Source organism: Panthera onca, chromosome C1, assembly GCF_046562875.1.
Source record: "Panthera onca isolate mPanOnc1 chromosome C1, mPanOnc1 haplotype 2, whole genome shotgun sequence".
Classification (NCBI taxonomy): domain Eukaryota; kingdom Metazoa; phylum Chordata; class Mammalia; order Carnivora; family Felidae; genus Panthera; species Panthera onca.
The window spans coordinates 66,254,979-66,268,239 of NC_138346.1; the positions used below are offsets into that span (position 1 = coordinate 66,254,979).

The 13,261-nt window shown below is 34.7% G+C and overlaps 1 protein-coding gene across 4 annotated transcripts in view; it reads left to right on the forward strand.

Moving 5' to 3' along the window:
- Positions 1–13,261, forward strand: part of SCN7A (sodium voltage-gated channel alpha subunit 7) — a 79,568-nt gene that overhangs the window by 51,163 nt on the left and 15,144 nt on the right. For all 4 annotated transcript variants that reach the window (XM_078451175.2, XM_078451178.2, XM_078451176.2 and 1 more), the window contains exons 15-18: positions 3,730–4,167; positions 7,210–7,312; positions 9,184–9,338; positions 12,262–12,435. In XM_078451175.2, the coding sequence (XP_078307301.1) occupies positions 3,730–4,167; positions 7,210–7,312; positions 9,184–9,338; positions 12,262–12,435 (870 nt within the window). The remainder of the gene's footprint in view (positions 1–3,729; positions 4,168–7,209; positions 7,313–9,183; positions 9,339–12,261; positions 12,436–13,261) is intronic.

Below are 13,261 nucleotides of genomic sequence, written 5' to 3' on the forward strand. Positions count from 1 at the left end.
GAACCAATCTCTATTACCCAGAGTGTGAAATATATTTATTATTTATTGTGCAGAGTGTGGAATATATTAACATATATTATGATAAGCTACTCAGAATCCTCTTTTGGAGCTGGAGTTGGCATCATTCAAAACACAAATCATACAACTAATAATAAGATAAGGGTGATTTCCCGTGAAATATTAAGTTTCTATTCCCAAAAGGGAATAGGAGAGGCTATGGTTGATGGCTATTGAGATAAACAACACACACACACACACACACACACACACACACACAGAGTTCAAAAGCAAAGAAGGAGAAATGCTGAGGCAATTGTATAATTGCATTTCTGCTTCTTTGTTTTTGAATTCCCCTTTGTTTCTTATTTTTCTTACTCCTACTGATCAGAAACTTGATGTCAAAGGGCAGAGGGATTTCAGAATGAAATGGAACTACATGAACCTCCATTTCCAATTGATTGGTCATAATATTGCTTGGTTTGCTGAATCTTTTAAGCTTCATTTTTCTCAACAGTCATCATGTGTGAAGCGCAATGATAACAACTCTAGACTAAATACAAGGGGAAAAAATGTAAGGAGAGAATCTGTAAGGCTGTAGATCTCCCCCCATACTTTCAACTCATTACATTACAGCATTGTAATTTCACACCAAAACTCAGCATTTGTATAAAAAGAAGGTACTCCCCATTTTAAAAACTTAATTTTGTCTTGTTTGCCTAATAAACATTCCAGTGGTGATTCAGCCTGCAGTGGAACCGTAAAACATGATCATACACAAAAGCAAGTATTTAGATGGCTTTTAAATAGTTACATGCAATGCTGAGTTATAGAAAAAATAGAGTTCAGATCCAAGCAAACATGGGTTCAAACTCCAGTTTTATTATTTACTAATTAAATGCCTTTGTGTATATGACACTGTCTCTTTAAACCTCGTAATATTTTAATAGAAGAATGAACATAATAATATATGCCATATAGAGTTATTGTAAGTTAAATAAAAACAGCTAGCACTGTATAAATATTTATAAATGTTTGTTTTACTTTCTTTAAGCTCTAGAAAATAGTACCTCCCACATCTTTAAAATTGTGTTAATTAAACATTATTTAGAAGTTTCAGTTAGGCAAACATTCTACATGTTTCATTTGCAATTTAAGTAATTGCCACTAAGTGAACTGTGGGATCTAGCTAAGGTTACGTAAACCAAACAATGAGGGATATAGAAACATAAAAAGAAAAGAAATAGAAAATAGAAAATTCAGTTGCTTTTTAAAAATAAGACATTGATTATAAATATCTGTGTCATTCCATGTATGTTTACATATTCCCCAATTAAATATGTTAAGATACAATTTGAATAGTATTAAAATAGAAACTTCATACATGTTGAATTTCTTAAATTAGTAATCAAATAATTATTCGTACTTGAAAAATTCTTGGAAAATACTTGAAAAATAATTACATAAGTAAATCTTGAATTTCCTTTCTATTCCATATTACTTTATTTTGATGAGTTTTTCAATTCTCACCCAATAGATAGACATCATTGAGGCAAATGAGAGGGCAAATTTCAGGGGAGACATTTGAATGTTTTGTTTTATATACATTATTTCACATTTTATCTTTTAACACAAAAATAAGAAATATGTGTTTTGAATCTCTTTATAAAATACTGTGACTAGAACAAAGTCACACTAAGTTTATATAAAATATTTCTTTATACCGTAATTCCAGAGAATTTTGAACTTCATTTTCAGCCTTTTAACAATAAAAAACAAATGTTTTTCAATCTTTATTTATTTATTTATTTATTTATTATTTTTTTTTTTTTTTTATTTTATTTTTGGGACAGAGAGAGACAGAGCATGAACGGGGGAGGGGCAGAGAGAGAGGGAGACACAGAATCGGAAACAGGCTCCAGGCTCCGAGCCATCAGCCCAGAGCCTGACGCGGGGCTCGAACTCACGGAGCGCGAGATCGTGACCTGGCTGACGTCGGACGCTCAACCGACTGCGCCACCCAGGCGCCCCAATCTTTATTTATTTTTGACAAAGACAGAGTGTTAGCAGGGGAGGGGCAGAGAGAGAGGGAGACACAGAATCTGAAGCAGCTCCAGACCTGGCCTGAGCACAGAGCCTAATGCAGGGCTTGAACTCAGGAATAGTGAGATCATGACTTGAGCCAAAGTCAGACGCTTAACCAACTGAGCCACCCAGGTACCCCAAGTCTTTTAACATTTTCACTGTATATGTATATCTACATTTGGTGTATGGGGGGATATGTTTAAGATATAAGAAATCTTAGATTGTAAGCTCTTAGTAAATTTTTCCTTGTCCAAATCCTGGCACAAAATCTATTTTTTACTCATTCTATAATTAATTTTTTCAACAAATATTAATCACTTATTTTGTGCCTAGTGTTGTGCTAGTTGTCTACTTGAGAGAAACTTGGTTCCTGCTCATATGAAGCTCGTAGTCATGAAATTTTTACCTAACACCTGTTCCTTATTTCACACTGTGCCAATAACTAAATGAAAGAAAAGAAACAACCAACTACCTTAAATTATATTTGGTGTTGCCTTCTTATATCCTGAACTCATTGTCTTTTAAGAATGATAGAAATGCTAGTAGTGTAGTTCCTATAAGGGCCATAAAGCCCCTGTTCATACTATCTGTAAGTAAGCTTTATTTATATATAAATATATTTATATATATAAAGCTTTATATATATATATAAATATATTTATATATTTTTTATTTTCATATTATATACTTTTATATTTTTTAAACATAATTCATGTCATTTAAACTTTGCCCTTTAAAAATAATGTGTAAAACATAAAGTAAATTAAGTCTTCAAAAGTTCAAGTATCCGAAGAGAGGGGAAGACTTCCAATAATAAGCAAACAAAATGCTCAAATTATTAGTTTAAGAGATGATCAGTATTGACTCCCTAACACTAAAACCCAAAAATATTATCTATACCCTACAATTACAAACGAGATAAAAATATGATTCTCTGGAAACTAAACGTAGCTTGATCATATTTCTCAGTGATAGTAAAGGTCAAAATATACACTGTCCTTCAGTTCAAATAACTTAAGTATTAGGAATTATTCTCCATCACTCATCTCTTTCTTATTTGACCAAATTTATTACCACAGAGAATCAATTAACCTACCCAAACCCTGCTACTAGCATATCACAAAGAAAACTAGGTACAGGCTTCAGAACCGGGACTGGGACTCTCTCCCCAAGATTCCTTGTGGGTTTGCAGAACCCATGAAGATGTCATTATACCTCTTCCTGGAATAGTGCTGAAGTGAGGTCAGCCACCTGAAGTAGCGATTAATTTACTTACCTTGGGAGAGACAGCCTGGCTCAGGGAAGGAAAAAAAAAGCTTTGGAATAAAATTAACTTAAATTCAATCTGTGTGACCTTGGATATCTGACATCTGTAAGCCTTGCCTTTTTCATGTCTAAAAGAAAATCAATGATATTTCATAGAATGTTGTGACCTTAAGAAGAGTTCTGGCTATACTGTACAAACCCTTAGCACAGCATCTGACCCACTGTATAGGAGTAAGAACTGAATAGCCTAAATGGCATTGTGGTTCCTAATTGTTTTCAAATCTCAGGTCAGCTTTTTTTTTTTCAAGATTTTTTTTTTGTTGTTGTTTAAAAGGAAACAAAAAGTAACATAAACTTAACCTCATTTGTTTCCTCATTTAGATAATTTACCTGTTTCTGGCATTGGTGAGCTCCTTTAGTTCATACAAGGCTCCAACAACTGAAGAGAATGGTGAAGAACAAAATCTCCAGCGTGCAATGGCAAGGATTAAGAAAGGAATAAACTACATGTTTCCTAAAATATCATGCAAAAAACAAAACATTTCAAAGGAGACAATGGACAATGTAAACAATGTGTATGTTAGAGAGAATATTTCTGACCCTACCCTTTCTGATTTAAGCAATACCCAAGATTTCTTCAAGGATAAGGAAAAAAGCAGTGGCACAGAGAAAAACACAATGACTGAAAATGAGAGTCAATCACTTATCCCCAGTCCTAGTGTCTCAGAAACTGTACCAATTGCTTCAGGAGAATCTGATATAGAAAATCTGGATAATAAGGAGATTCAGAGCAAGTCAGGTGATGGGAGCAGCAAAGAGGTAAGATGTTTTAATATCCTGATTACTTACTGTTGATTTATGGCATTTTGGTAAGAAAGTGAGTGGGTGTTGAAGTTGCGGAGAGTTAGAGTACACATTTGATCCTAGCTCTACACTCCTTGCTCCTGCTTTTATGCTTCTGATGAAGTTAATTAACCATTGTAAGCTTCAGTTTCCTTTTCTATAAATGCAGATAAAATTGTATCTATTTCTTAGGGAGGATAGGACTAAGAAAAATAGCTCAAAGGTGCACAGAACAGTGCCCAGTCTATAGTAAACACTTAGTAAACATTAGAAAATATAATTTTAAAAGTCTATAAATTTATAAGCAGGCAGTGTGGGGTGATGAAAACATACCAAAGAAACTTAAGTTTCCAAAATCGATGTGTATTATTAGAGAAATCATTAAACTCTCCTGGGTGTTATCATCTTTAAAATGTTAAATTGGACTACAGGATGGCTAAAATACTTTCTTATTGGCCAAAAATCTAGGATTCTCATCACTTTATTTGTGCAGCATATACTATAACGTATATAATTAAGTTGGACTAAAAGAATAATGAAAACCCACCAGTTTGAATTGTGAACAGTGTGTAGCTTTATCAACTCATGGACAAAGAAAACAAAACAAAAAAGCAACAGCAAAAACAACAAAATAACCCAACACATTTAAAGAAGGGTAGATATTGCTGTTAACTTAGCTTCTAAAATGTACACCCTACTGGAAACATTATTATTGTCTTCATTTGCAAGCACCATGTCTTGGTAGGAGGTATGATTTAATAGAAAGCTACATCTACAGAGATCACATCTGTTCTGCAGGCTTCTTGCGTTGTACCTCAGTAGGGAATCATCTCAGATCACTCACAGGCACTGGGGAGGGGCAGAGAATGTCTCTTTCCAGATCCACAGAAACGACTCTGGCATTATCTTGTCTCCCAGACCTCTTCCAGCTTGGCAACTGCTCTGCAGTAACTTCTCAAATTGGCCTAATAGGAGTTGAATTGTAATTATTCAAAATCCTTCCGGCTCCTACTGAAGGCCTTTTTCTTTGTGTTAAAAAAACATTTTCACTCCTTAGCATTCCCAATATTTTGAGGTTCGTTTTCCTTTAATTAATACCATTTCTAGAAAACAGGGAAAACTGTTCTCCAGCTACACTTGTATATCTTCACTTATAACTTTGACTACCATCTATTTCTGGGTAAAAGTGCTATTTATCACAGCACATTGTGTTGAAATGCTCCAGGAAAACTTCTTGCCAATCTAATTAGAAAGTCTGGGATATGAAAATGTATAGGAAAGATGACACTAAATATGATTGTAAATGTTGAGGCTTCAGAAGTTGCAATGTATGCTGCCTAATTACTTGGTCCTACTGATTGATTAGCTACTCATAGATTTATTCACTTATCTGTACATTTGTTACATATTTTGGACACTTTCCAGATTATGCAACTCATGAGTACTTTAAGATGCTGATCTACCAAAAGCCAAAGAATAAAATATAAAAATCACATGGGATCTGATAATTCTGAGATACATTCTTTTCTTTCTTTTGTATTTAAACTTTCAGCCATTGTTTAGTTACAACATAACTATATAAATTTTAGAAAAATAATGTCAAACTTTATATCAAGTTTTATAACTTTTTTCATAATGTAGCAATGTATCAAGGTCACTTTCTCATGCCATTAAGTCATCGTCTAATAAAATTATTTATACTTTTGAATCCCTATTGATTTATTTATAAAATTAGAATAATACATACTAAAAGAGGTTTGGAAAAATCACATCAAATAGTTTATGTAAAAATTCTAAAATAACATATAAATATAAGGTATATAATTTTCAATTATTGAATGCCTAAGAATTATATATTATTTGTTATTTACTCTCATATTGCTATAGCCTTTATTTCATCAGAAATAATGAAAATATGAGAACTGAAATAATAAAAGTGATGTGTTTAAGAGTAATATCCTGATGGATATATATTTTTAGTTGAGCGCCAAATGTCTTATTGACAACTGACTATGTAAGATCTAAAGCAAATAAGGCTTCCTAATGATATTTTGTTGACACTTATTGTGCATAAGACCAAGAGGTAGGACAAAATATTTACAGTTTTCTTTTTGATATACTTTACTTAGACATTTCCTTATTTTTTAAGAAATAAGACTTTTTTTCCCAAATGTTTTAATACATTTATCTTATTTTTTTAATTAGAAAACAATTGTGTATACTATTAACTTAGAATAGTGGTCATTTTAAAGGATGATGTATTGCATATTTATTTTGAAATAAAGTAAAATAAAGCATTATGAGAAAATCATTTCAAATAAAAGCCATGCATGTCACACATGCGTCATTACCACTTATACAAAGCCGTGGCTACCTTGTCGTATCCAGTCTTGACCTTCAGTCAAGAGCAGAGTGAGAAGCAATGTCAATCCTTGCAAATAGCTTGTCTGCATAGGGCTGGTACCACTTTGCCAGGTCTATTCCTGACTCTTATTCCTTGTGCCATTTCTTCATTTCACTTCAAGATAACCTCACATCATTCCCATCCTATGATGGCATACACAAGAATGTCTGGACTCGATTTTACAATACCAACTAAATGCACTCTTGTCTACCCATCTTTAGCATCAAGGAGTAATTACTTCTGATGCTGCTCATCTAGCTGAAATGGCTTATATGGAATCTTGTGAACAACTTCAAGAGGGCTTTGGAACTCAAACCCTTTTGGATACTGGAGATAACCTATACACCTTTTAGGAGAATAGTGTTATGAACTAAATGTTAATTTTAATCTAAAAGTTATTTTAGCTTAAATTAATTTTTAATTACATTTTTAAAACTTCAACTCACGGAGACATGTATCCTTTTAATGAAAATCATGAAATTAGCTTAAACAGTATCTTAAACCTGATAAAGTTCTTTTTGTATACAGTTTTTCTTATTTCTGAAAATAAAACAAGCCTGAACCACAGTGAGAAAGTTGAATCACAGCTTTTTTGGTGGGACTTTACTTTTCAGAAGGTAAAGCAATCTAGCTCGTCTGAATGCAGCACAGTGGATATTGCTATCTCCGAAGAAGAAACCGTCTGTGAACATGAAAAGCCAAAGCAGCTTAAAAATGGTAAGAGAAAAATAAGTTCCTTTGATCATTATATTGAAAATAGACTAGGGGCGCCTAGGTGGCGCAGTCGGTTAAGCGTCCGACTTCAGCCAGGTCACGATCTCGCGGTCCGTGAGTTCGAGCCCCGCGTCAGGCTCTGGGCTGATGGCTCGGAGCCTGGAGCCTGTTTCCGATTCTGTGTCTCCCTCTCTCTCTGCCCCTCCCCTGTTCATGCTCGGTCTCTCTCTGTCCCAAAAATAAATAAAAAACGTTGAAAAAAAAAAAAAATTTAAAAAAAAAAAAAAAAAAAAAAAAAAGAAAATAGACTAAATTTCTCTTAACATAACTAATGCCATTAGATATATTTTAATTTTAGAGAGTTTATTAACTTAACTAAGGAACACACACATACAAATATGTATGTACAAGCACATGCACATGTGCCCAAAGGAATCCTCATAGAAACTTATAGGGAAAGTCAATAGAAAAGTCAACATTTGGAAAAGAGGGGCAGGGTCTATTTCCTAGAAGTTTAATGCAGTAGTTAAGAGCACTGGGTCTGGAATCATACAGGCCTGAGTTCAAATCCCAGGTCACGTGACCATTTACTACCTTTACTTACCCTCTTTCAGGCTCATTTCTTAATATGTAAAATGAGGATAATAATGAAACTTACCTCACAGGATTGGTAAAAAGATTGAATTAGTGTAGATGCATGTGTGTCCATGCATGGTTGTGTGCATGTGTGTCCATGCATGGATGTGTGCATGTGTGCATGTGTGTGTATATTTTTATGTCTCTTGGAATAAAGTCAATATTCAAAATACTCACATGAAAACATCCTATATCTTTCATAGGAAAACATATCATGCAATGGTGGTTTATTTTTATATTCCACATGAATCTTAAGAAATGTATAAGGCTTCAGTCAGCTGATTGACTCACTAGATATGTAACATACATTTGTTGATGACTTGTAATTCAAATTAATTTCCTAGAAAGATTGACGAATATTTACAAGTTCTCTGCATTTGAAATCACTGGAAACCATCAACATGGTAACTGCTAAATGCTCAAATTCCTGTATTCAAAATAAGAACCTGCTCTCAGTAACTCAACTTCTAGAACTTGTATCATTCAAGGCAAAGGAGGAAAAATTTCCTATATTTTTTGACCAAAGATGTATGAATTGACAGTAGGTAAAATTCTAAAATGAAATGTGTTGACTTTAAATTCCACCCACCTCTATTTCTTCATGTTCTCCCCTGTTAAGCAGAGTCTTCTCTATCTTGGGATTTCTTTATGCTAACTCTCTTGACAGGAATGTAGAGTCCAATCCATGCATATGCCCCCTACCCACAAAGCACTCTGTAATCCAGGGGGCTCCTTCAATAAGTCTAAATCAAAATCACCATTCTCCTACCACCTGAGACCTGACATCAATTTAACTGACATAACTAATATTATACTTCTTATCAGTTCCTGAATACCTATGTACTTAAATGAGAATGCTTATTATACCATGTGAATCTTCAGGCTTTATGCCAAAATGTGATATTTAGAAGATATTGTATGTGGGGGAGAGGAGCGATTTGAAGGATGGGGATAAATTCTATTATCAGACTCTGTTCCACCAGGCTAGGGGATGTTCTAAGTCATCTCTGCCTTTCACAATTTCTTCCTCTAGTGTTCTCCCACGTTAACTTTTTTTGTTTCCCCTCAATGACTGCAATGGTCACAGCATCAGGGGTGAAAATCAAATGTTCATAAGTCAGAGAGCACATGTGTTAGATTCCATAAATAATCACCAAGGACTATGGTGGAAAGTTCAGGATGTCTACTTTTTCATGAATTTTCAAGATTTTTCTTCTTAGCAGTTTCATTCTTGACAGGTTATAGACGAAGATCTTCACCTGGCCAAATTAGTGGTGAATCCAAGAAAGGAAGAATTTGGCAGAACATAAGGAAAACCTGCCGCAAGATAGTGGAAAATGGTTGTTTTAAGTGTTTCATTGGCCTTGTCACTCTGCTCAGCACAGGTGCTCTGGTAAGTACGTGAGACTTTTATGGGGAAAAATGTATCTGAAGTCTGTTACTTGAAGCCACCATGCCAAATTAGTTTTCCCCAGATACTTATTATAGCAGTAAAGTTCATATTCTGTGATTTTACTTTTGGGAAACATACATTACAGTTTCTTAAAATCTGTATATGCCTCATTCAGTATTAAATAAATCAAACAATTTTGAAATATAAGAATGACAGTGGGAAACGTGAATGTGAGATACCTAATTCTTATTTTAATAAAGTTTCATGTATGAGACAAAGTTTAAGAATATGCACATACATACTTTTGTGCTGTGCTAGTACTTTGGTGCCTATTCAATCAGGAAAGAGAAGTACTATATACTTTTAATAACCTTTGAACCAAAAATACATATATTTTAATATTTATTCATTTTTGAGAGTGAGAGAAACAGAGCACGAATGGGGGAGGGGAAAAGAGAGAAGGAGACACAGAATCTGAAGCAGGCTCCAGGCTCTGAGCTGTCAGCCCAGAGCCCGACTCAGGCTCGAGCCCATGAACCGTGAGATCATGACCTGAGCCAAAATCGGACACTTAACCAACTGAGCCACCCAGACATCCTGCATTTATGAAGCATTTTGAGAGAAAGAGAGTAAATGAGCTGGGGAGGGGCAAGAGAGGGGCGGGGGGAGAGGATCTGAAGCAGGCTCTGCCCTGAGAGCAGAGAGCCTGATGCGGAACTTGAACGCACAGACCGTGAGAACATAACCTGAGCTGAAGTCGGACACTTAACTGACTGAGCCACCCAGGTGCCCTGAACCAAAAATATATTTACCCATTGACACAACAACCTTAAATCTAGGAAATTATCCTACAAATATCTGAGCAAGTATGAAATGCATTTACAAGGCTCTTCAGTGAAGAATTCTTTGTATAGAAAAAGATTAAAAAGTAAAAATAGTCTACAATAGGTAACTGTTTAAATATGCTCTGATATAAACATCCAATGGGAAACCGTGCAGCTATTTTGAAAATTCAAAAGCTGTATGCATGCTAATATTGCAAGTTATAGCAATGTGCAAAAAAAGAGAAAGATCTAGAATAAAGTGTATCTATTAGGTATCTATTAATATTCATGTTTCCCACTGTCATTCATAAATTTTGAAATTGTTTTATTTATTTGATATTGAATGAGGCATATGACATTTTACTTAGGAAATAAAAAAAAAATAGAATTTATATTATATTATTTTCCAGTGTTTGATTAAAGAGGATCAGAGAAGGATATACAAGAAATAGTTAATTGTGAGATACACAGAGCAAAAAGAATGGATTCATGGCTGGGAACCAGACTTTGTACTGCATACAATTTTTAAAGTAATTTTATATTGACATTTACCACACATTTACCACAAACCTAGAAATTATAAGTGTCTAACCTAAAGAATTTTCACCTGGGTGGCTCAGTCGGTTAAGTGCCCGACTTCCGCTCAGGCCATGATCTCACAGTTCATGAGTTCGAGCCCTGTGTCAGGCTCTGTATTGACAGCTCAGAGGCTAGAATCTGCTTCAGATTCTGTGTTTCCCTCTCTTTCTGCCCCTCCCCCTTTCCCATTCTGTTCTCTCTCTCTCTCTGAAAAATAAATAAACATTAAAAAAGTAAACAAGGATTAAAGTAATCCTATGTTAATAATGGTGTGATTCTTATAAATCTAATGTTAAATAAAAGTAACATTTTCTCACAAACCGTGAGATCATGACATGAGGTGAAGTCTGATGCTTAACTGACTGAACGACTCAGGTGCCCCGATCTTTGTTTACTTTTTGACCTTGAATGCACTTTAATGCAAGCCTTCCTGACTTTGTTGGTACTTTATTGCCTTTTTTCAGTGCTGAGATAAAAACACTATGAAATTGCTTTCAGTGACATTATCAGACTTTGTATCCTCTACAGTAAAGTAAAGGTTGACCTATTAATCTGAGAAGCTTTGGAGAAATGATTATAGTTTTATTTCATATTCATGTGTTTCCACTGGTTTACCTGATTATTTCTGCAGCAGAGCAAGCTGTGTGACTTTTTCTTGTAACAGCAGTATGGATATCTGAAGACACGTTTATCTTTTTCATTATTTAAAAAAAATCTATTAGATGTTTTATTGGGGCCACACTGAAATTACGCATTAATTTATACAGACATAATATTTTTATAATATTGAGTCTTCCATCTAGGCAAAATGGAGTATCTTTACATTATTTGGCGTGTTTTTATGTTCTATAGCAATTTTATAATTTTTAAGAAAATATATTTATTTACATTCAAGTTAATTAGCATACAGTGTAGTATTGGTTTCAAGAGTAGAACCCAGTGACTCATCACTTACATATAACACCAGTGCTCATCCCAGCAAGTGCCCTCCTTAATGCCCATCACCCATTTAGCCCATCCTCCCCACCTCCCCTCCAGCAACCCTCAGTTCTCCATATTTAAGAGTCTCTTATGCTTTGCCTCCATCTCTGTTTTTACCTTATTTTTCCTGAAGACATATTTAAAAGAATTTCTACTCTCTTAGTAAGTGCCACATATCTGCAAATTGGCTACATGGAATTAGAGATAAGAACCAGTTAGATGTGAGCTAAGGTTTTTGCCTCTTATATTAAGTTTGATTAACTGATTCATGAGAAGAATTCTGGATCACTCTGGTGCCAAATTCAGTCTCTATAAGAAATTCTGGGACCAATTACTGATGTCTGCTATAGACATAGGATCAGAAAATGTTACTTATGGATTATGTGAATAAATCCAAACCAAGTGAACCAGCCCGTGAAACTACAACCTATGACTTTGCTCACGATCTGTTTGCTAGAGATAGCATTTCATTCCGCTCTATGCCAAAAGATTTTTTTAAAAATTACATGTACACTAATCCTCAAATGTTTTACCCACAGGCTTTTGAAGATATATATATCGATCAGAGAAAGACTATTAAAATCTTATTAGAATATGCTGACATGATCTTCACTTACATCTTCATTCTGGAAATGCTTCTAAAGTGGATGGCATATGGTTTTAAAGCCTATTTCACTGATAGCTGGTATAAGCTAGACTTCATGGTTGTCATTGTACGTATTTCAAAGAAAAATGTTAAAGACTATTATTCAATTTTTTTCTTCTTTACTCTTACTCTCTCTTAACTCTTTCCTTTACTTATATCTACCTTTTTCCTCTCTTTGTACATTTTTAGTCACCAAAATCCCCTATTTCTTCATTTGTAATACTTAACATTTGTCCTTTTCCTCTCAACCTAAAAATTTTAAAGTTCAACATTTCACCCCTAGATTATTCTAATGACCACGTATGAACCCACTACTAATGGGATAGACATCCTGAAATATTTAAATTCTGTTGGCTTGATGTTTAAATCATATATTCAAAACAGACGACTTACCATAACCTTCACCATTAGCACTGTGATCCAAGCTACTGAAGATTCTCAGTTGGATTTCCAGTGCAGATCCCTGCCCCTGCCACTACACACCTTCCTTCTAAGCTCCACATAGCAACCACATACATTTTACTGCTGTAAAACAGAAGTCAGTCCAGGTCTCTTTTCTTCTTGAAACTCTCCAATAAGCATCTCATGTCGCTCCGAGTAAAAAGCTACATTCTCTGCCATCAAAGCCTACAAGTTTCTACATGATCAGTCTTGTCTCCTATTACTTTCCGTTTCCATTATCCCAATTTATAGACTGCTCCACCTGCACTGACCTTCCTGAAGATCTCCCATATGCTGAGATTCCTTCCATCTTAGTGCCTTTGCAGTTATTTTTCCTTCCACCTGGAACTTTTGCTGGCTCACCTCATTTATGTCTACTCAAATAAGAGTGCAGAAATTGGGTCTTTCCCCACTACCGTATTTAAAACTGCAACTACTACAATGCTCCTTTT